At 37.2% G+C, this 25,058-nt stretch overlaps 1 protein-coding gene across 1 annotated transcript; it reads right to left on the bottom strand.

Moving 5' to 3' along the window:
• Nucleotides 1-918: 918 nt before the first annotated feature.
• On the bottom strand, nt 919-25,013 carry LOC121975123. Its single transcript, XM_042526544.1, has 12 exons — nt 24,874-25,013; nt 24,607-24,741; nt 18,788-18,856; nt 18,487-18,516; nt 17,852-17,884; nt 16,377-16,447; nt 14,532-14,613; nt 7,149-7,214; nt 6,132-6,202; nt 5,722-5,803; nt 1,220-1,306; nt 919-1,133 (listed from the first exon to the last, which is right to left on the bottom strand). The coding sequence occupies exons 2-12, from the start codon at nt 24,706-24,708 to the stop codon at nt 1,116-1,118; spliced, it is 711 nt and encodes a 236-aa protein (XP_042382478.1). The 5' UTR covers nt 24,709-24,741; nt 24,874-25,013; the 3' UTR covers nt 919-1,115.
• Between the last annotated feature and the right edge of the window lie 45 nt (nt 25,014-25,058).

Raw genomic sequence — 25,058 nt, 5'->3', positions numbered from 1 at the left:
AGAAAAACACTCATATATATATATATATATATATATACTTCCCTTGATGCCAATATAATATACAAACTCAACTCTAGACCATTTAAAAGATTTAGTCCATCTTTAATGTGACAAAAGATAATTCACTCGCCCTTAACATCCCCGTCAATTCATCCCTAGGCCAACATAGATGAAGTAAATCACGGATGACTACTAGCCATTAATGCAGTGACCAAGGCATAAAGGAAAATATATTCAAACACACCGAGTTTCGACCCCATGACCTAATGTGGCAAAACGTCATGCCTCAACCACCGCACCATCCCGAGGGGATGATTTAGTCCGTCTTCAAGCTCATTGTTAGAGTTGAGAAATATTGTTGAGAAATGAAGTGATAATTCCCTTGGATTGTATATTTTTTCTAATGAGTGACAATCAATTTCAATTAGGTTCAAAGCTACAAGCATAGCAATTTAATTATCTAAGTAAAGCTTCATTGGTTATGATCAGGAAATGCGCCATTTTAATTTATTTCCTTTCCTTGACCCCCTAAATCAGATATGATCTTCATCTTCTTCTCTGCTCCCGTTCTCATGCTCCCCTTCTATCCTTAGGTATAGTCTATCTCTCCACCTTTTGATCCCCTTGGTAAAGTGATCGTATACTCTGTTTGCCACCAGAATTCCCACCTTTCTATTTAGAATATGGATTGCTTCTTCACTATCTGACTCCATCTCTCTCACACTCCCATGTTCCAGGTGATCTCTAGCCCAAGGCAAATTGGGTTTAAATATCTTACTGCCGCTTCTCATTTGACTTGTTCAAATTCCATTATACTCGATTGCCACCTTTGGTCATGCATCAAATGACCATGCATGATTTAAAGATCATGCTCATCATGATTGTTATAATCACTGCTAAATCATACATTGATTACTCTTATGGAAAATATATAAGAGTTCTCATTCTAGGGAAATCTCAAATGGAATCAATTGTAGCAGACTTGATACAAATAGTTGAAGTAAATGGTGGTCGAGATTGCACCAGAAATCAAATAGTCAGATGGATATACAATAAACAGTTGTGAAAGGGCATGCCCAAACTCCAAAATAAACATTTCTTGCCTCTATTCTCAGCTAATGATTTGGCTTGATCTGGAGAAATAAAGAGAGGATATTATGCTCACAGGAAAGACACCAACAAACTGGAAAGGGTAATCCAACAAGAAAAGGGAGCATACGTTTTGCGTGTCTGCAATAACCATCAAGTCCTCACTATTTGCAATCGATATAAAGCTAGCCTTCATTATACTGTTTTGATCTTCAATCTGAAACAAAAGCAACGAATAGTAAAGACATCATCATCGTCACCTTATTGGCATTTTTACTTCAAAACCATGTTAGCTATGAAATAACACTAAACAAATTCACATAGCTTCAAAACAATGGACAAATCTGAAACCCATCCATAAGTAGCTACAAAACCAACTTAAAGCAAGGACATCACAACTACAACCCCACAAAAAATAGTTCGAAAGAAGCGACTGCTTGGTTTGAAAAGACTGTTTCAACCATTCTAGCTGAATAAACTTGACAAAAGACTAAACCTATTCTAACAATTTGGTTGATTTTGGTTCGAGACCTTATTAGAATTGATTAAATTTTGGCAATATAAGTTCTCGAATAAAAGACTAAATATAATTAAGACCAACTTAAATTCATTACTTCACTTCCTTGCTGACATGGAGCCCTAACTGACCGCCGACATGATAACAAAGCACAGAACAGTGTACTATCAAACAAAAAAATTTATAGCAGATTGAAATATTTTTTAGGTTTTCCTTTGAGATTTAACTATATAAACATTTACATCTATTTCTACTAGTGTAAGATACGGCAAATAAATAATAATAAAATAATAAATAATAATTAAGAAATAACCTTTTAAAAAAAATTTGAGAATTTTTCGATATTTAAACCTAATTCGTATGACATGTTTAAGGGGATAAATCTATTAGGCTTAGAGGAAGCCTATTTGAAATATCACTTAAGTGGGAGTTGATTGATTTAATTAACATAAGATTATAATTAATTAACCTTGATATAAATATAAAACCTAAGTTTTTTCTTTAAACTCATTCTTCTCCCGACCCGTGCCCTACCTCTCCCATCTCCCTATCGCCGCTGCCCCCTTCTTCGCATGAGGTCGGCTCGGCGACGCCGCAAGTTGCTGTCGTCGCGGGAGTCGACATCGCTGTCTCTCTCCGTATGAGGCCAGCTTAACGATGCCACAAGTTGCTATCGACACAAGAGTCGACGCCGCCGCCCTTTCCCCCTTCTCCCTCGCCATGGCCGTGACATCGTTTTCCCTCCCCCTTGCCAGCGGCGCCATTTTCTCCTTACTACAAGGAGACACCGCCGCTCAATCTCAGCTAAGCCACACCATAGCTCCAGCAATCGCCGTCGTAGGCTGACCCGGTCGTTGTTGCTGCCTCCAGCCGACCACCACCAACGACACCAACCATTGTTGGAGAAGAAGAGTTAGGTAACGAAGTTAATTAATTCGTTAACTGAGTTTCGGTTTAATAGATGTGGTTGGGTTGGCTTAATTAGTTTGATGGATTCAGAGTGATTTCTCTAGTTATACCAATGCTAGGAATCATCAGAATGGTCATGGAGTTTCTGTTTCATTTCCATTTACGGGCAGATTTTCTAGTTTCTATTCAAAGAAAATTGGGTTTTGAGTAAAGGATTCCAATTAATTGATTAATTGGTAATAATTGAGTGATTGTTGTGAATTAAAGGTTAATTGAATGATTAATCAAATTAATAATTGATTATAGGTTGTATTAATCAGGGTTTCCTAATCGATTTAGAGTAAGGGTTAGTTACTCGATTTATGGTAGACCTTGATTTTGATTGTGTTCTATATTGCAGGATTTTGATTCTGTTGTGAAGCAGACTCTTGGACATAAAGACATTTAGTACGATCTACAAATCAGGCAAGTATTTCTTTCTTTACTTCATTAGTATATTGACCTTAGTGCATGAGTATGGTTAGATAGGCAGTTTATTACCTTATGTAATACCCTGGTTCTAAGATTCTGGTTAAGTATGGCTTAAAAAGTTAGATGGTACTATCCATATCACCAAGGTACACTTTCCTTTTCGGAAGCTCAAACTTAAGAACTCCAAAGTTAAGCGTGCTTAGCTTGGAAAAATCTAAGGTCGGTGACCTCTTGGGAAGTTTTTCAGGGTGCGTGCGAGTGAGGACAAAGTACGCTGAAAGGACCTCCGGTGGTTTGTGGAGCTAGTCGTCAACCTGATGGGCAATTCTGGTGGCGCTCCAGGTTCGGTTCGGGTGAGGCCCGCCCGGGCTGGGGCGTTACAGATGGTATCAGAGCGACCTTGCGACAGTGAGTGCGCCTGTGGCAGGAGCACCCAGGGCACCACCTAGCGAGGGAGATTCTAGGATTTGTCTGTTGTGTGATTCATGGTTACACAACGAGGACGTTGTGTCTTTAAGTGGGGGTGATTGTAATACCCTGGTTCTAAAATTCTGGTTAAGTATGGCTTAAAAGGTTAGATGGTACTATCCATATCACCAAGGTACACCTTCCTTTTCGGAAGCCTAAACTTAAGAACTTCAAAGTTAAGCGTGTTTGGCTTGGAGAAATCTGAGGATGGGTGACCTCCTGGAAAGTTTTTCAGGGTGCGTGCGAGTGAGGACAAAGCACGCTGAAAGGACCTCCGGTGGTTTGTGGAGCTAGTCGTCAACCTGATGGGCAATTCTGGTGGCGTTCCTGGTTCGGTCCGGGTGGGGCCCGCCCGGGCTGGGGCGTTACACCTTAACTCTATTCTTATTTAGCTTGAGTTTGATACTTATGTGCTTGAGATGATCTACTTGATATTCATACAGTCTCATCTTTGGCTATCCATATTTCGTAGTAGGTGATTATTCTTTGGCTATTCATATGTTGTAGTTGTACCCACGTGTATGATGTGTACTATAGGTGGTTATTCTTTGGTTATTCATATTTCGTAGTTGTACACACGTGTATAGTGTACCTTAGGTGGTTTCTCTTTGGCTATTCATGTTATTTAGTAGACACCTGTTAGTTTCTTTTACATATACATTGTTTACCGCTTATACTTCTGGATATACTTAAGATATTGTTGCATAGTAATGACTATATTTGTAGTTTTGAGCATTTATATTTTGCTCATCATTGCATTGTATGCATGTTGTTAACCATATCTCCCTTGTGATTGAGAGAGCCGTCAGTCATACTTTCTGCCCTACGGTCACTCGGGATAACGGTGGCTAGAGTGCATGTAGCTCACTATGTCGTGCTTACTCGACCACTCAGAAGTAGTGGTAGTTGGAGTTGCGTGCAGGCAGTAGTCACTCTTGTTATGTAGCTAGATAGTTATTTTGCATACTGTCGACTCTGCCACTCGAGAGTAGTGGTAGCTGGAGTTACAGTCATGCCCACTCGGCCACACAGATGTCGTGGTAGCTAGAGTGGTGTGTAGGAATGACTATGCATATGCATGATGTGTTGCATGTGCATGTGATGTATGTTGCATTTATTGTTATATGTATTGCATATGTCTGTGATATGTTGCATATGCTTAAGATACAAATTGCTGCATGTGCTTGACATTGGCATGCATGTTATTGGTATGTATATGCTATACATGTTGATCTTTACTTATCATAGCTAGATAGCTACATCCTGTCTACCCACAAGGTCATTCGTGGTAGAGTGTTCTCCTGCAGACAAGGGCTTTGACATTTCAGACTGCCCACGCGGTCATTTGTGGTAAAGTGTTCTCCCGCGGTCCATAGCTAGATAGCTAGATATGTGAGTCATTTGTATCCTGTGATAGAACGATTGCTCCCACGTATGTTGATATTTCTGTTATTTGCACTTGTATATGCTTATATTGTGCAATATCCATGTTGATCATTACTTATCATAGCTCATTGTATTATACACGGCTGAGCAGGTTAATATATGTAGTTGATATATTCTTATGGTTATTATCTGTCGGTGAATATTTTACTTTTGAGAAGATATACCTTTGCTCTTCTTACACTTAGCTCATGCACTATCTTTATTATCCGTTGAGTCATTTGGACTCACTATCCTATTTGTGTTCTTTCTTCCTCATGTAGTAGATAGAGGATATGTGGAATTGCTTGGAGATCCTGTCCATCAGTCTCATATCACGTCGAGAGTTTTCCATGTTATTTTGTTTTGCATTTGCTTGCACTTTGGGTTCTCCGAACTCGTTTCATATAATAATTGGCTTGTGTAGTTTGGTCTTGTTGGGTATTTCTTCTTAGTTATAGTACTTATTGTGTTTAAGCCGTGCTGGCACGCAGTCTATTCAGTCTATGTTTTTGTGGATTTCGTATATTTTTACATATGTTAGTTAGATATTACTATCTTGCGTGGTTGTACTAGTACAGATATGTGGTCATGTATCATGTTGTTTCTACCATTGTCACAAGGGGTACCGTCCATTTCGTCGGACATGTATACCTCTGGGGTGCGACGACTAGAGTATTTGAGTGAAGTTTTAACCATATGCAATAATTATCAAAAATGCCTACTAAAGTATCAAAATGACAGCATTTCCACTAACTATAAAGGAAAGATCAAAAGTTGGATAAAAGTGAAGATTGAAAAAACACTTGATAAAAGTGAAGATTGAAAGTTTTCAATAAAACTACCTTCTGCAAGATATTCTTCAAACATTGAGCTTCATCTTTCTTTGCTGTCCAAGACTTGTCCTTGATATAGCCAATGTTTGTCCTGATTTTAGATAATTGGCATCAGCAAAACTAGCCAATTTCAGAAACTAGAAACACTGACAAAGTCGCACCTTTACTTTCTAATGTTCTGAATATGTAGAAAGCAACTGAAATATGGTTAGGGGGGATCAAGGAAATATAGCCAAGATGAATTTGAAAAACATGGACAATTTTTCTCATGAAATGACACATGTTAAGAAATCATGAAATAAGTTTGGTACTATCTTAGCGGATTGAATAATCACTCTCTCCTGAGAAAATTTGTTTGAAGTATCAACCAAATTGCCTTCTCATTAAGAAAATCAAGATTATGAAAACTAAGTGCTTACTCATCAGGAGCAAGAATATCAAGATTATGCTTTTCCACAAGCTTATCCGTCATATCAACAGTCCCACCAACCTGTTACAAGTAATTTATTTGCCAAAAATTATGTATCAGTACAAGCCAGCTGAGATGCTACCAGTCCTATTTGATGGGTTCACAAGAAAAAGGAAATTGTAAACTAAGAGAAGAAATAACTTATAAGTAATTTACTTGCCAAGAATTCTACTTTAGACAATCATAAAGAAGTAAACGTGCTAACAGACTACCAACATGCTAGATTCAGAAGGAAAAAGTAGATTAGAGAAGGCACTATTGATGTTAGGAAACACAAGGTATACCTGTAACTAATAAAAAGATAAATGTTTACATAAGATTGGACTTAGACATTGATGAACACAAGGGCATTAATTATAGCCTGTCACTGATATGACTTATAAGTTAAGTAGGTATACATTGGAGAATTTGTATTCAATTAACATTTAAACGAACTCCTGATGGAGTGTAATAGGGTTATGTTAGTAAGGTTTGATTGTTCTTGAATTGGCTTTAAACCAAGATGAAGTAGATAAATTGGAATTAAAACAGATTGCTGGTTCAATTGGGCTGGTTAAGCAGATAGTTTACAAGTAGGATTGTAATATAGAAACTATTTTCGAGCATTTCTCCTACCATCATTCATGTTTTTTCTGTGTGCAAAAGCAACAGAGTTTGACAACATAGTTAACAAATATGACAAGTTATTACTTCATAATAGGCCAAGCTTGTCAATTTCTATATGCTTAAAGTTGATAATATCACCATTTTTGAAGCATCAGTAATCCAAGAACATAAATATTAGTTTAAATTTCCGTTTATATAAATAGTATAACAGAAGATAGATATTTCATATATGTCCAATAGACATTTCATACATTTATATTCTCACGTTGATTTGATGGCCAAAAAATAAAGATATAAAAGTTACAACTATAATGGTCATTGGAGAATAAGCTGACAAACTGAAGAGGATCTATCAACATACCAAGAAATTCTGACTATTCTTAAGTGACTGGATGTGTGCTTTCATTAGGTTGTTTTGATCTTCAACCTGAAATTACAGCTGATGGTGTGAGGACACATCATACTGACTTAGCTATTGCACATCAACATTGTCTTAACTAAATGATAGGCTCCTGCAATTCGAAACTACAAATCAAAAAATGTGATTCCCAAAATCATAAGAATGCAACAGAGAAAATTTAAGAGAATTTCCGTAATAAACATAAATCAAGAGATAGTAATGAAATGACCTACTTGCTAGATGCAATTTGAGCAAAATAATTATTTACCAGCCTAAAAAATTAGTTTGACATAAAAGGCGATTGTCCTGAACTATATTTGTGAATAATGAAACCAGAAGCAATACATAACAATGATAACAAATGCAGCAATTGTAGCAAAAGATGGCAAATAGCTTGTGAGGCAGCAATGGTGGTTCTTTGCTTCACGTTCAAAGTATTTGCGTTTTCTCAACTTTCCTATTATTCTCCACCTACTTGCTATCTATATCTTTAATATCCTTGGAAAACTTATTTATTTATTTTAATTATTTTATGTTATGTTGTATCAGTATTTATGTATTTATTTTTTCTATGACATTATATCAATTGTAAGAAGGGAGCCTTGACACAACGGTAAAGTTACGCCATATGACCTAAACGTCACATGGGTTCGAGCCGTAGAAACAACCTCTTGCAATGCATGGTAAGGATGTGTACAATGGACCCAATATGATCCAACCCTTCCTTGGGATCACTCATTGGTGAAAGCTTCGTGCACTGAACTGCCATTTATTATATCAATTGTAAAATTTAATTTGGTTGAGCAACATAACCTTTAAAATGATTGGGGCATGCACACTCACTCAAGTTGTCAAGAGGAGGCATGTGGTAGTGGTTATAGCCTTTGATTTTTTTTAATCTAAGGGCTTGGAATTGGAGGCTTGGAAGGATTTGATGGTTAATTTCTTGCTAGAAGAGGGATTAGTTGTAATATGTCATTTAGTTGCTAATTAATCAAAGTATTGAGGGGGCCCTGGATGACTTAGAGACCCTCTAACAAGATCCTTGTCAAATTCATACAAAATTCCAAAAAGTGAGTAGAAGCAGAACTAACAACAAAATGTCCTCTTCTTGAGTTGATCATGGACTCAAAGCACCCACAACCTAGAAATATGAGACAACACAACAATGTTGGATGATTTGTCTATATTTGATTTAATATAGTTGTTAGAATAATTATAGGGGTATTTTTGTCTTTTGGTGTATATCTTCTTTTCTATATAAAGACCTAACTCGTGGTTCCCAATACACGAGAATTTAGGTTTTGCTTTGTACATGGTATCAGAGCCAAGTTAAAACCCTAATTTCTTTCCTCTATCCCGCGCCGTCTTTCCTCTACCCGCGCCGTCTTTCTATCCAGCGACTTTCTGTCCTCGCTTCCAGATCCTCCCGACGCAGCGCCACCTTCGCTCGACGCCGCGCTGCCTCAGCCCAACACCGCCTCTCTCTCTTGCACTCCTGCCGACAAAGAACTCCGCCTTGGCCAATTCCTTCCGAGGAACAGTCGCGGCCGCAGAAGAAGACTCGCCGCCTCCTCTCTGAGCTCACGCCTCCTCTTCCACTCGCGTTCTGATCCCTCGCGGGAGAGGAGCACGAACCCCCGTCTCTGCGTTCTGATCCCTCGCGGGAGAGGAGCACAAACCCCTGTGCCCAGGTCCTCCTTTCGTGACCCCCGTCTCTGCGTTCTGATCCCTCGCGGGAGAGGAGCACGAACCCAGGTCCTCCTTTCGTGCCTTCAGATCCACTCGTTAGGGAACGAATAGAAGAACCTTCACCTCTGCCCCTGCTCTGTCACCAGCAGCCAACATCACCTCTGCCCCTGCTCTGTCACCAGCAGCCAACAAGCCCGACGCCAGAAGAAGCAATCTCTTTCAGCAGAAGCAAGCTCAGTTTATCTATTCATGGCTACATCTGGCGCCCCAAAGCCAGATATTTCAATCTTTACCAACCATATTACTGCACCCCTTTCTTCCGAGCAGTTGGATGGTAAAAATTCTATCTCCTGGGCATCTCACATTGAACTTTGGCTTGTTGGACGGGGGTATGAGACACATCTCACTCAAACTGAAGAAGATGTTCAAGATGCCGATCGTCCTCTGTGAAAGAAGGTTGACGCTCAGTTGTGTTGTATTATCCGAGCCACCATCCATCCATCTCTCAGGGATGTCTTCCGTACTCACAAAACCTGTAAAGCTATTTGGACACAGGCTCAACAACTCTTTACAAACACCTCTCGGCGACTCTATCAAGTTTGTGCAGATCTCATGACCATCCTCAGCGCTCATCAGATTAAGGATTCAATGTCAACTTATTTGGGTTCAGTCTCTAGTCTTCTTTGTGATTTCAATGAACTGCTCCCACCTGCGGCCAATCCTGCTGAAGAGCTTGAAAATCGGAAGAAATTTTTTATGTCTCTGGCTTTATATGGTCTGCCCACAGACTATTCTCATGTTCATGATCAGATCCTGGGTAGCCCCACAGAAGCTACCATGGACAATACCTGGGCAACTCTTCTCCGTGTCCCAGCCAAAGTCTTGACGATACCTGCCGACTCGTCAGCGTTGGTCTCTCGACACAAAGGACCTCCACCTCGCAAGGGTGGCAAAGGACGCCCTTGGTGTGATCATTGCCACAAACCGGGACACACGATTGATAAGTGCTAGAGTCTACAGGGTCGTCCTCCTCGTGCTGCTCAAATCGTTCAGAGTTCTGTTGCTTCTTCAGCTTCCACTTCACAATTACCACCTGATTCGACTCCAACACCTTCCTATACTGACTTTTTGAAATGGTTTGAGGATCGTCAGGCTTCTGGTTCCACTGCTACCATTGCACACGCTGGTACTTCCTTTGTTGGCTTATCTCGTTCTTCGGGTCCTTGGGTTCTTGATTCTGGGGCCACCGATCATATCACTGGTAATAAATCTCTATTTTCCTCTCTCACTACTTCTGGTACTCTACCAATGGTCACCATAGCCAATGGTTCTCAAACTCAATCACAGGGTATTGGTATTGTTCATCCTTCTTCATCTCTTTCCATTCATAATGTTCTTTATGTTCCCGGCGCTCCATTTAATTTATTGTCAATAAGTCAACTTACTCGATCTCTTGATTGTGTCATTTCTTTTACTAACACATCTGTTTCCTTACAGGACCGGAGTACGGGGAGGATGATTGGCTTCGGATGTGAATCCCATGGCCTATATCGACTTCAACAACCCTCTTTTGTTGGTTCGGCGGCGGCATCTCCACTACTTATTCATACTCAGTTGGGACATCCAGGTCTTCATAAATTGAAACAGTTACATCCTATAGTCTTTCTCACTTAGATTCTTTATCTTGTGAGTCGTGTCAATTAGGTAAGCATGTTCGTAGTTCTTTATCTCCTCGCATTGAGAGTCGGGCTATGTCTCCTTTTGCTTTGGTTCATTCTGATATTTGGGGTCCGAGTCGTGTTTCTTCTACAATGGGGTCAAGGTATTTTGTTACTTTTATAGACGATTTTTCCCGTTGTACATGGTTATATCTGATGAAGGATCGTTCAGAATTGTTTTCTATTTTTGAATCCTTCTTCCTTGAAATAAAAACTCAATTTGGTACTTCCTTTCGAACTTTGCAAAGTGATAATGCACGCGAGTATTTGTCTACTCAGTTTCGTAGCTTCTTGACATCTCATGGTGTGTTGCATCGCACGTCTTGCCCTCATACCCCTCAACAGAATGGGGTTGCAGAACGCAAGAATCGTCATCTTCTTGAGACCACTCGGATTCTTCTTCTCCATTCTCAAGTCCCTCATCAGTTTTGGGGTGATGCCGTACTTACTGCGTGTTATCTTATTAATCGCATGCCTTCAACCACTCTCCAGGGTAAAATACCTCATGAGGTACTTTATCCGCATCAGTTCCTTCATCCTCTACCACCTCGAGTCTTTGGTTCTATATGTTTTGCTCATGCTCTTGATCCCGGCATTAACAAACTCTCTCCCCGGTCTCATAAGTGTGTGTTCCTTGGGTACCCACGGTCTCAGAAAGGGTACAAATGTTATTCCCCTACTCTTCGTCGGTACTTCATCTCTGCTGATGTCACGTTCTTTGAGTCGGTTTCTTTTTTTGGTCCTTCCACTTCACAGGCTGAGGTTTCTCCCTCTCCACCTGCACCAGTAACTATCTTTTGTCCTCCGGAGGCGCCTCTATCATCTCCAGCCTCGTCTCCTCCTTTGCAGGTTTATCAACGTCGTCCTCGTTCTGCTTTGCCGCCGACCAACACTGACACTGCTGTGGGCACATCTTTGGAGCCAAGTCCTTCGCCGTTTCCTCCGATCCCATCTCCTGACTCTGATGTTCCTATTGCACTTCGAAAGGGTATACGTTCTACTCGTAATCCTTCACCTCACTATATTTCTTTAAGCTATCATCGTCTTTCACCATCCTATTATTATTGTCTGTCTTCCTTGTCGTCTGTTTCTCTTCCAAAAACTGCAGGTGATGCCTTTGCCCATCCAGGATGGAAACAGGCTATGCTTGATGAAATGAGTGCCTTAAAGAGCAGTGGGACTTGGGACCTCGTTCCTCTACCTCCTGGGAAGTCAGTAGTTGGTTGTCGATGGGTGTTTACGGTGAAAGTTAGTGTAGACGGCACGGTTGATCGACTTAAGGCTCGTCTTGTCGCTAAAGGCTATACTCAGGTATTTGGATTGGATTATGGAGATACTTTTTATCCTGTTGCCAAGATGTCCTCTGTGCGTCTTTTTCTGTCTATTGTTGCAATTCGCCATTGGCCCCTTCATCAGTTGGACATCAAAAATGCATTCTTACATGGTGACCTACTCGAAGAAGTCTACATGGAGCAACATCCGTGTTTTGTTGCTCAGGGGGAGTCTTCTGGTCTTGTATGTCGTTTGCGGAAATCTTTATATGGTCTCAAGCAGTCACCCAGAGCATGGTTCAGTAGATTTAGTACCGTAATTCAACAGTTTGGCATGACTCGAAGCGAAGCTGATCATTCTGTCTTTTATCGCCACTCATCTACTGGTTGCATCTATATAGTGGTTTATGTTGATGATATCGTCATCATTGGTAATGATCATCTTGGGATTTCACAAGTAAAACAACACCTTTTTAAACATTTCCAGACAAAGGATCTCGGCAAACTCAAATATTTTCTAGGGATAGAAGTGGCACAGTCTAAAGATGGGATCATTATATCCCAAAGGAAGTATGCAATGGATATTCTGGAAGAAACAGGAATGCTAAACTCAAAGACAGTCGACAATCCCATGGATCCTAATGTCAAGCTCCTACCAAATCAGGGGGAGCCTCTTTCAGATCCTGAACGGTACAGGCGATTGATAGGGAAACTAAGCTACCTTACTGTCACTCGTCCGGATATCTCATTTGCAGTAAGTGTAGTAAGTCAGTTTCTTAGCTCTCCATGCAAAGAACATTGGGATGCCGTGACTCGCATTGTTCGATATATCAGGGGTGCACCGGGAAAGGGTCTTCTATATGAAGACAAAGGACATACTCAAGTCGAGGGGTATTCTGATGCAGATTGGGCAAGATCTCCCTCTGATAGGAGATTCACTTCTGAATTTTGTATATTTGTCGGAGGTAACCTTGTTTCTTGGAAAAGCAAAAAACAGAATGTTGTGGCAAGATCCAGTGCAGAGGCAGAATATCGAGCTATGGCTATTGCTAGTCAAGAACTTATATGGTTAAAACAGTTGCTTCAGGAACTAAGGTTTGGAGAGGTTACACAAATGTCACTCATATGTGACAACCAGGTCGCTATGCATATTGCCTCAAATCCAGTCTTTCATTAGAGAACAAAGCATATTGAAGTTGACTGTCACTTTGTAGAGTCATATCTGGAGAAATATCTACTAGTTTTGTCAACTCAAATGATCAGCTAGCAGATATATTCACTAAGTCACTTAGAGGTCCCCGGATTAATTACATATGTAATAAGCTTGGTGTATATGATCTATATTCTCAAGCTTGAGGGGGAGTGTTAGAATAATTATAGGGGTATTTTTGTCTTTTAGTGTATATCTTCTTTTCTATATAAAGACCTAACTCGTGGTTCCCAATACACGAGAATTTAGGTTTTGCTTTGTACAATAGTTTTTTTCTAAATATGTTAGATTGATGGTCAATGGGTTTGACTTTGTTTATGGATGTGACTTGTAGACTTGCATTCATGGTTATTTGTCAGTGCTTATTGCTTTTGATTTACATGTTGTGGCTAACACAAAGATTAGATTAGTTTAGTACTTTTGTTATTCTATATTACTTTGTATTGTTATATTTACGGAGCTGGTGACAGGAGATGCTGCCAAAATTTTATCAAATGCTCTACCTAGGATGTACTAGCTCATGTTATCGCTCAGAAAGGGTCCTACCCAATTTGGAGTCAATTTGGGGCATGACAATATCGAAGCCAATAGACCCCTTCTTTTTAACAAGGGTGATAAATCTACAAGACTTCACAACGAGAGCTCGTCATAATAGAGTCCAATCAATTGTGTCTAATTTCAACGAAGTTGTGGCAATCAAGCACAGAAAGACTAGAACATTATCATCCCAGTAAGAATGAACAACATGTCTCACAATTAGCCAGTAAGCACTTAAAATCTATAAGGCTGGAAATTGCATGTTCCAAGGTCTTGTCTCAAGATTTATCAAGCCATATGAGCTATCTTTGTTTATTTATGAAAAGTTTCCAATTCTCCTTGAGGAAAACATAAGAATTGGGGAAAAAATCTCAAAAATGGTGAAAAAAAAAAACTTGTTTGTCACCACCATTTTGGCTTCGATATAAATAAAAAAAATATTACAAAGAATAATTTTATTTCAATTACATTTATTTCCTTTGAAAATTACCATCGAACTCATTTGCAGAAATAGTTATCCTTTTATTTGAAAAGAAAATAGAAAGCTTAGAAAATACTTCAAATAAAACATCTAACCAGAAATTATCTGAGTCAAGTAGCATTTAATCAGATAAATTATCTGAAGATAAAAGTTGACTTCAATTGCTTCAAACCACTAATTTACCATTAGTAGGTATGTAAATGTTAAATTGCCATTAAAGTCAACCATGATATAATTCTCAGACCTAATTTAAACTTAATACTAGTTATCAGTTTTGCTCACTGTGTAATGTCACATTGTTGACATTGACATAAATGTACGTGAAATATGAAAAATTCACATATCCATTTTAGTATATCATCAAAAGTATCAAGGTTAAAGTGAACTTCAAGAAAGATGGAGTGATCATTGAGAACTTTTAAAAAATAAAGTTACCTTCTTCAACAAGTTTGTCAAATGTTGGATTTCATCCTTTTTTACTTTTAATACCTTCTCCTTGATCTCGCCTATGTTTGCCCTGATTTTGACATGTTCATTATCAACAAAACTTTTCAGTTCAGAAACTAGCAAGTTCAAGTCAGACTTGTGTTGAGTTTAGATTCACCCACACATCGTGGAATATTAAGAATATAAGTATATAAATAGGTCAATAGATACAGTCAAAAAAGATTAACACATAGCACAAATGAATTTCAAAAACATGGACATACATTTGCACAACTGATGACAAGTTTTGAGAACAATAAGAAAAGCATGGCAAGTACAGAAGGTTACTTAGACTTAGAAAGGAGTATAAGATAAGAGTGGATCCAAATTTCTAAAAATATTTATAGGTAAGATATATATATATATATATATCGAATGTCCATTTGCAATGTCGGTATCTGAAACTGCTATGGAAGTTGTAGCTAACTCCGAGTATTAGAAACATATAGAAAAAATTCGATCAAACATGAATACACTTCTCTATAAATAATGAGTATATATATATATATATATATGCAATGTCGGTATCTGAAACTGCTATGGAAGTTGTAGCTAAGTCCAAGTATTAGAAACATATAGAAAAAATTCAATTAAACATGAATACTCTTCTCTATAAATAGTGACATGTTAAAAACTAATGGCAAATTTACTATATCAAATGTGCACATTTAAAGAAAAACTACAGATGAATAATCATTCTCTTAAAAATATGGTGAATTCATAGCACTAGGCAATTGTTTCATAAGAGGAATTGGAAACTACAAATTTGGAACTTACTAATCAACAGCAAGAACATTAGGTGTCTTTAGTGCATTCACAAGTAATTTTCCATAATCATGCAACTAGAATACTAGATTAGCATGACTTGAAAAGATTATTGGTCATACTACACTAGAATATTCAATAGACACAATATACATAGTAATACTAACGTGAAATTAAAAGGGATTTAGTATCGAAATGTAGAGCCTACAAACTACCAGAAATTGAATTCAATTTTCATAAACATTTAAAATATGATATCAAGCATGTTATACGTTTGAGCAACTAAACAACAAAATCAATGTAAATAAATAATACACTAAATAAAGCTTCAGTACGAGGTTTGATATTGAATAAAAATATCCATTAAATTTACATGATATAATAATGCAAAAATTGCATGTCCTATGATATGTATAACATTAATAAATTAATTAATAGTTATATTAAATATGTTTAACATAACATAAAATATAATTCGCAATATATGACATACATATGAATATGTTTTATATTATATATGCAACTAATACAAACAACATAATTTATATTTACCTTGCACAGGGGAAAAAGCCCAAAAAGTTATTCAAAAATACTTAAATAAGATCCTCATTTGTAAAAAAATCTCACTTAAAGATCCACGAAAAAAATGTTTACAAATTTACCCATGAAAAATGTTTTGATCATGTAATACTTTGTTTAAAATATTCTTAAATTAAGAAACCAATTTACATTTGCATGAGTTTAGATTGGAAGAACCTTCTGTTCACCCAAAGAACATTATATAATTACATGAACAAAATAAAACAAATAACTAATTTTGTATTTATATATAGATACAAATATTTGAATTACACTAGAAGAGATTGTTATGTTGCAAATTGTATAAATTTATAATCACAATTCATAAGAATGGATAACTTTGATTGCAAGTTTAACGAGTTATAAACATCCATCAGCTAATTTTAAATTTCTTCCATAAGGTTATACAAATACCAATCACAACTTACAAAATTAATCTTGAAATGTTACCTTGTACCAAATGCCTCCTCAAGTTTATGCTCTTCCACGAGTTGTTCTACCATATCAAGAGCCCTACCAACCTATCACAAGTCAACTCACCTAAGAAAATGAAAGGGAAATAACATAGAAGATACACTAGGGCCAAAGAGGTGCAAGGGTATCCAATGAAATTGCAATACATTACAAATTTTGGTAGCTAGTGACCTAGAAATAATCATGAGAATGTAGAGTAAAAATGAGGTAAAAAAAAGACATAATGGAAGTATAGTGTAAGAGAAGTGGATCCTCCAAATTCCTTTGGAAATTCTTGTTTGTGTATACATCTATCATAATGTTGATCGCTTATTTATCTCTTGCCACACTTTGAGAATTTTCAGAGGATGAGAAGGAAAGATTGAGACAGGCATCCTGATGGTTTCTACCCAAAACCAACTAATCTTAAACCAACAGCAACTAACAATTTTGATCTTCAAAGTTCAAACACATTCAACTTCAACTATATGTGGTCCAAGAGTGTTCATGTCAGATAGGGTCAAAGGGAAATAGATTTATTTGCAACATTACCTCACACAGTTTTTAGACAAAGTGAACCATCATGTCTCAACCATCATCAGCATGCTATGTTTGTCCCCCTGACTATTTGGGGTTAGTCACATGGATTTTCGCTCTTCATTGAACTCAATGCAATGTTATACAATTAGTAATATTGAAATCAATTAGTCATTCTTTATTACGTAACTACAATTTTGTTTGGTATCCCTCTGCTCTTGACACCTTACACCCTGATCAATTTAACTCATCTATATATAGAACTTATTGGTTATCTTTGACCATATCATACAATCTCAACCCATTTTTTTCTCATTTTATCATCTATAGGAGCTAAAACTAATTGCTCCTAAATAATACAATTTTTATCTTTACAAAAAAACTAGCAACCATATGCATTCTTGCTCTACTACATTAATTTTTTAAAGTATTATTTCCTATCAACTTAACACATATCCAAAAATGTATGACCAATCATACTACAACCTTATAAAAAATTTCATTTTCTTTTAGGAGCACAGTACAATAACACAAAACTATAGGTTCCAAAAGTTTGTCTCCGTTTCAACTGCCACTCTTCAACCTATTAGTGAGAGTTTTCATTGATGTCTCCTTCTTGTTCAGTAATATATTCATGTTTTTAAAACCTATAGAAATTTCATATACATCCATATCAATTGCTTCCACAACTCTGTTCTTATTGTAGAAACTTCAGCGATTCAATTTTAGTTCTGCTAAATAATCAACCACTATATTATTCACTCTACATCTTAAGGATCCTCCAAAACAAATTATACCAACATAATTTGAATGTCACATAGATACTTCTATAAAGTATTGACTTATTTCAATTAAATTGCATGATGCAATGCCATATAGTTTTCAGTAGGAAAAGTTATGCATGCATACTGAAACGTAAAAGGAACCCATAATACCCTTGTCTCCTGACATATAGATTCGAATTCCTCCTGCATCAAAGAATAGATAGGTAAATCCATGAGGTTAAAACTTAAAAGAATAGCTTAGACTTAAACTAACCAATAGAAAATTTAAATTCAATTATAAAACTTTTTTCTTAGTGACAACTCCAAATCAATATCATGAGTTCTTTATTTGATTATCACTCAGCAAGTTAGTGGGAGCTTCATTAAGTTCACCTGATCTGACTACCCTACACAATAAGTCAATGTACTTCATGAGAACCAAGGTTTGTCATTTTCTAGAAGTATTAGCTGATAATGCCACAGCCATTTGAAAGGGCACTAGATAATTGCAATCCAGTTGTGCATGATAGATTAGTTGCAGAAACATAAGTTTCCAAAACCAAAGCAAAACCACATAGAAATGTTTAGAAAATCTTTTGTGTGATAATGTTGATAACTACTTCAACAATGCATTGATCAAAGCTTGCTGTAGATTGTTTAAGGATATTAACTCCATACAAGAATGCAAAAACAATTGGGATAGGAAAATGACTTCCGATATTAGATAATTTTGCAATGAAAAAAGCTAGAACAGCGGACCAGTAAGGCACATATTTCACTTGTGTCCGTCATGAAGTATACCATACCTTTAAATCCTCATGCAATGTCTTGATGACCTGGAAAAAACAAAGAGATAAAAGAATGAATGTTATGCCTACACACGGCACACAAAAATGGCGAAAAACTCTATCTTGAAACTTTAAGGTTGTGTTTAGTGCATAATATGGAAGTGAATTAAATGATCCCGTAGTAATCATATTAAAAAAATCTCACTTTATCATCTTGAAGAAAATGTAGTCTTGACAGATAAGACAATTGGAGGCAGTATGTACTCCATTTTTTTTTTTGAAGAATTTCAAGCTTGGGACATGGCTAAGGAAATTTTACCTGAACAAACATGGCATATAATCTTTCTCTCTCAGGATCAGTACAAGTAGGAAATGCTTTCCACACATCCTACAGATATAATTTATGAAAGGTAAGTCCCATTTTCACCAAGTTTAAAACTTGATGAAATATCATTGCAACAAATAGCCAAAGTTCATAACAATAACAATGAGAAAATAATCATCAGAAGTCAAACTTCCAGTTACATACTCATTTTATTCCTCATTTCCTAAGACCATTCATGTAAATATGAATTAACTTCAGAATAAACAAACTGACTAGATATTTGATGTGGAAAGCAAGTCTTAGGTTCAGGCTTCATATTTAGAAAAAAACTGAACTTACTGCACTTCAATCTCAACTGTCATGGTTTAGTGATCTTGATCCTATATAACTCATTTCTTTTGGACTTTCAGTATTCACAATTTCATCAAAAATACCAAAAAGATGTTAGGTTTTTCCGGAATAAAATACATGTGTTTCCCACAAAAAAACGGCACAGCTGGAGCGAAACAGTTTTGAAAAAAAAAAAAATTGCGCATCCCAAATAAACAAGATCATACATGTGCAACACAAACACGGATCAAAAAGGTTGTTTAGAAGTTATACCTTTCTGACGATATTTAGATGAAAAGAAATCACCAAGCAAGACTCACAAGACTTGCCTCTCCTAGTATCCACACTAAGATATCTTCAAGACGACTTTGTAAGTCACATCTTTGTTTGGTACCAGCCCAATGAAGGAGACGGCACAATCGGAGAGAGAGGCCAGCGGCACCAAGAGATCTTCTCTTTGTGGGCAATCCAAGAGAGGGAAGAAATGGAGCAGCGGGAGGCTTCTTATATAGCAAAGAGGAGAAGGCTCTGGAGGAGGTGACGTCGCAGATAAGAATGCTCTTAATGTTGTTGATCGTAAGTGCTGACATAAGTAGTGGAGGTTGACGTCAGTGCTTACGTTGAGTTGGCGGAAGTGCTTCTTGACGTCATGGCTTCCGTTATTGTTTTATATTTCCATCATGTTAATTAAATTGCTTCTTCAACAGAGCCCATTGATGGAGGTAGAGTAGAGGTTGATGCTGCTGAGAATGTTGCAGTTTTTTGTTTGTCAAACCAGTATTTTTATTTTGATAGAACTGACATAAGTTGAGGTGTTGAGTACAATAAGTAAATGGGAAGAACATTGTCCCAAGAGTTTTTGGCCAATAAATTTTTTCTATGAATGTTTCTCCGACCAAAGTATAATCCACTGGATCCTGATAGGGATCCCAAAGCCAGGAGCTTCCTTGTATTGAAGATCTCAAATGTTTCAGTTGTTCAACCACTGGTTTTGGTGAAGTCCAGTCTTTATCCTTATGAGAAGGATAATCTTCAAAAGAAAGTAACTGCATATTAAGTCCTTGGACATCTAATTTTATTAGATGTCTGGCTGGTTCTGTTTGTGTAGTTAACCATTCAAGAGGAGAGCTATCAAAAGTAGCCAGCACTAATGTTTCTTTTTCTTCTAGTATATGTTGTATTCTTTTTCCAGCAGAAGAGGCATCTTGATTGGCCACGTTTTTGTTCTACTCCTTTATTGACAATGAAAGCAGGGCTTCTATGTCTAGAGTTTGATCTTTGTATAGCTTTTAATGCCAAGAGTAGAGTAATATGCATTCGACATTCTTCTGTCTCCCAATTAGTATATCTTAAGTCTTATGCCTTAATGGTTAAGTATGGATTAATAATATTAAGTTTACAATAGACCTTATCCTTTTCCCAGTATTTTGTGGGATTTTCTCCTAGAATCTCTATTTTTCAAGTCTAGAGATGACTGTGTCAAGCGTATCTTTTTGGCTTATTAAATTATATAAGTACCTAGGATTGAAGCAATCTTGATAATAAGTATCTGTCTCCGAGTCTAAAAAATAGTCTATGCTAGGGTCCTTTATTTCTTCTAGGCTTTCACCAAGTAATGCAAGTTTTCCTGTAAGGAAATCTTGACTGTGGGTTTCTTGTTACAGGAACAGGAAGAAGAGGTAGGGTTACAAGATTCAGGAGGGGGTTTACCACGCTTCGGAGCGCTAACTTCAGAAGGATAAGCAGAAAGAATGGGAGAAATAATAGGGGTAGAAAGGAAAACAGCATAGTCCTTAGTAAGCAAAAGGGCCCGATCAAGGGAGATAAGAAAATTAAGGCCTAAAATGAGAGGAATAGTTTTATGCAGCATAGGTCGAGTCCATAGTTGGGGAAGAAGTAAGGGAGCACTAAAAACGCCACAATTCGTAAAGAATCGTAAATGAGCATTCTTGACAAATTTATGGCAACTCAATTGTTGACCATCAAATTGAATACTCAGAAGAGGTGTATTATGAGTGTGGGTGGAATAAAGGAAGTAAGTAGGGCTTCATCAATAGTGGAAGTGGTGGCTCCACTATCTAGGAAAGCATGTAAAGTTAGCTCATGTCCTTGAATATTGAGGATACAGTGATCACATATATCCAATGTTAACCCAGTATTGCAGATACTAGGTGTTTGGATAAAAACAAACTCAATATCATCCTGTGGTTGACTAGATTCCAAGAGACCTTTTCCTTTGTCAACTATTGCAAGCTTGGGAGAAAAAGAAGAAGGACTAGGCTGGGTATAAGGTACAAGTTGAGTATAAGGTACAGGAGTTCCTTCACGTAGAAGATTAAGTTCTGTTTCTAACAGATTAAGTCTTGTTTCTCAAATAGCTACTTGAGATTCTAATAACGTATTGCGTGTACTGCGTTTAACAGTATGAGTTTGAGGTATAGTAATTTGGAACAGAGTATTGAGACAAAGATTACAACATTGTCTTTTACATAGTTTACAAGTGCCTCTATTAAGTATGGCAAGATAATAGCCCCATGTAAAACAAGGAATATTATCTGAGCCTTCTTTAAGAGTTTAGTCATGAGAACAAGTTCTTTGGTTTGACCTTAGATCCATTAAGTTTTGAGGGATGAACTGATGATACATAAAGGCTAAGTTTTGAAACTCATTTAAGGTTTCATCAAACAATGGATCAACTAATGGGTCCTCTTCTGAATCCGAGCTAGAGGCATAAGCAGGATCTAAAAACGAATTGATTAAGGAACAATCTTTTTGGAAAGCAAGTGGCATATTTTTGAGATCGAGAATAGAGCGTATAGAGTAAATAGAAGAAGTACTAGAAACATATAATTGGACTTCTATTAAGTCAAAATTGGTATTGCCAATGACTTCTGCTTCTTGGCTATACAAGTTTTTCCTATCTAGACAAGCAGATGATAGGTGACCTGGTTTATGACAGGCAAAACGAGTAATAGTATTGGCATAAGTTTTCTTTGGTTTAAAACGCTGTACATGTTTTTCCTTGTTTAAATAAGGTTTCTTTTCTTTACTTTTCCTAATATAACAAGTCTTTTTCGGAGTCCATTTTGGCTTAGGAGCGGGAAGTGTATTCTTATGTTTTGGTTTGTATTTGAGTTGTTGTTGTTGACTGCCATATTGCTGAGGGGTATACATTTGACTACAAAAATCATATTGTTGATTCTTAAGTTGTTTTTGAATTTCAATGTACGTATATTTGGTTTTAAGTTTTGTAAGGATGTGTTGAATCCGTACTCCGATGTTGTCATATAAGGGTGGTATTTGTAAATCTGTCCACGTTTTATGGATTTCTTTTCCTAATTCACCTGGTAATTTACTAAAAAGTCTTTCTCCTAGGGCTGGATTACAATAATTTCCTGAGATTACTGTAAGAACTAAAAAATCATTACAGAAGGGTTTAATATAATTCCAATTAAATAATTAAAGTTGTTCTAAGTTTCGCATGGCTTCTTTTTGCCTAATGTCCGGACCAGTATTGGCATCCCTGGCCATTAGAAGTCTATGTATAGCATAACAGAAGTTAAGTATATTATTGCCTTGTGAGGCAATTCTAGTGACTTCTTAGGAAAATGCAGTTTAAAGTCTTCCCATGCTGCTCTGGCTACGTCTCCTAGGTAATTTTCACCTACTCTGATCATGGCTTCTCTAGTTTCTATATCCATTTCATGTTTAGCTTGATAGTCTCGTTTTACGGATACTATCCATTGTTCTAGGTAAGTATCATATAACTAGGGATCACATTCAATGAAGGGGGGCGGGGGGCGCTAGGGTTGGGCGGCACTCAAAGAGGAAAAAAATAGAAACTCTCTTTATTTTATTTCATGGAGAGGGCTTTTATACCTCTTCATTAAGGCTTGAGGAACAAGCCAAAACTCATACCACATGTGTAGGCACGATTGCAAGAGGCGTGGCCAAAAGCGCTTCCATCACAGTAAATACTTTCCATATTTGTCCTTTGCATGTCCAACCACCAAACTTATTCTCTCTCTTTGAAAATCTTATTCTCTAACTTGTTTTATGTTTTTTTAAGAAATACTCGTAGTGCGTGTGACCCAATAGGTTTCCGATTATGTTGGGCATTCATAAATAATCATTAATTATTAATAGATCATGAGTAGCACCTAGTAGTACATCATGACCCCAATTGACTGAAAAATCACAATTGACTTCAGAACATATTCTGATCCCAGTTAATGCTTCTATTCCTTTCACGCGTCTTATACTCATTTGGTTCAGGACATGGGCTATGTGTTAGTCCCCACTAGGCTGACTATGTCACACTTAGCCCAAATTATAGTTCCTTGTCCTGTAGATTCAAATTACTCAAAAAGAAAAACACATGTAAGATCATCCTTTTGACATGTTTGCTTTGGCCAAAGATTAATGAGTAATAATCCTGACAAAAGGTCATAGGGTATATGTCTTCTTATAAAATGAGTAATGAATCCTCTATGCTATTAAAACACCTTCGGGCATATTGACTTATACCTAATCATCTCAGAACTACACCTCCTAGGAGATGCTTAGCTAAGATGTCAAAGTATAAACCTTCTTGACCAAGATAACTTGAATACCTCAAGTATAAAGAAACTTACACTCGAACTGCAATAAGATCTTCATTGACATGTAAAGAATCACATGAAGTTTCATAGCAAGTCGCATCTGATGAACTAGTTACCCTTAACTAGCATCCATATGTTAACTCTCAACATCTCTATGTTTCCAGCTAGTGAGGATCGACTACTTGGATAAACCAAAGAGTCTAACATGTGCTACACAATTGACGATGTCTAATCTCATCAATTCATTGACTAGGGAAGATTTCAATACGTACATAATTACATATGATGAGATACCTACTAATTGTAATCTAATTACATTTCTCTCGTGTTATGCTTTGTATTATGGACTTCATTAATTGAGTTTAAGATGAAATCACATACATCTAGAATGTACACCCAAATAGTAAATTTTATTCATCAAATAAGTAAGACAATGTTTAAGGCAATTGTCTTTAGGACACTTCTCAAATACTACAAAAAATATTCTAGCAAATCATTCCACCAGTAATGCTATTTGAAAAGGTCTACTGAATAGCTTCTGTCTACATAATAACTTTAAAATGTATTGAAACTAAAACTATTTGTATGACAAATTTTAGTCATTCTAGAAAATGGGGAGGAGGGGGAAATGTACTAAAAGGCTCATTAATAGTTCTTTGACAAGCTAAAGAATTTCTAGAAGGTAAATGCATAACCAAAGACCAAATTGTATTTCAACCTCAAAAACAAACAAAAAAAAAGAGAGGAAATTTTATGCTTACACGCTACAGGAGATGATATCTAAGCACATTTCTAGCGATATCACAAAGCAAAAGCCGTTGGCAAGTTCCCCACTATTTAAAGAAGATCAGTGTGAAGAAAGATAAGTGCAGTAAAAATTGCCTCTTTGGAGAAAGTAGTCAGAACAGAACGGATGCCGAGCTGAAAGGCCATCTTAAGATTTGACTGCCTCGAGCCTGCAGGTAGTTCGCCACGACCTCCCATCTGAGCAAGAAGGAACGCTTCTCAACCCTAAGGCTATACATGACAAACAAAAAAGGAGTGAAGTGCCAGCTGAGATTCGTCATTCGGTTCGCAAAATCTCGAAAGACTCCTGGGATTGTGGTTATGGAAAAGAAAGTTTTAGGAAACGGGCGACGCGAGCTTCACCTGCAGACAGCGCGAAGGCGGAGACCTGCGGAGGAGGGAGGCAGAGCACAGGACGGATCGTTGGAACAGTGCGAAGGTTTTACGAAACCTAATTGGAGACTGGAGAGCGGAGGAAGGGGGGGGGGGGGACACAAGCGAGAATAAGAGGGAGAAATATTCATTCATTTAAAAAAAAAAACTATTTA

Source organism: Zingiber officinale, chromosome 4B (genome assembly GCF_018446385.1).
Source record: "Zingiber officinale cultivar Zhangliang chromosome 4B, Zo_v1.1, whole genome shotgun sequence".
Classification (NCBI taxonomy): Eukaryota; Viridiplantae; Streptophyta; class Magnoliopsida; order Zingiberales; family Zingiberaceae; genus Zingiber; species Zingiber officinale.
Note: the sequence above shows the minus strand (reverse complement) of the source record. Positions and strands in the feature narration are given on the sequence as shown.

Bases quoted from the DNA above. Each gene is read 5' to 3' on its own strand.
- LOC121975123 (XM_042526544.1), bottom strand. From the start codon at position 24,708: ATGGGAGGTCGTGGCGAACTACCTGCAGGCTCGAGGCAGTCAAATCTT. The intron at 18,857-24,606 runs GCAATTTTTACT...TTATATCTGTAG, and splicing joins TGACTACTTTCTCCAAAGAG to GATGTGTGGAAAGCATTTCC. The intron at 16,448-17,851 runs GTATTATGGGTT...GACTTGTGATAG, and splicing joins CTATATGTCAGGAGACAAGG to GTTGGTAGGGCTCTTGATAT.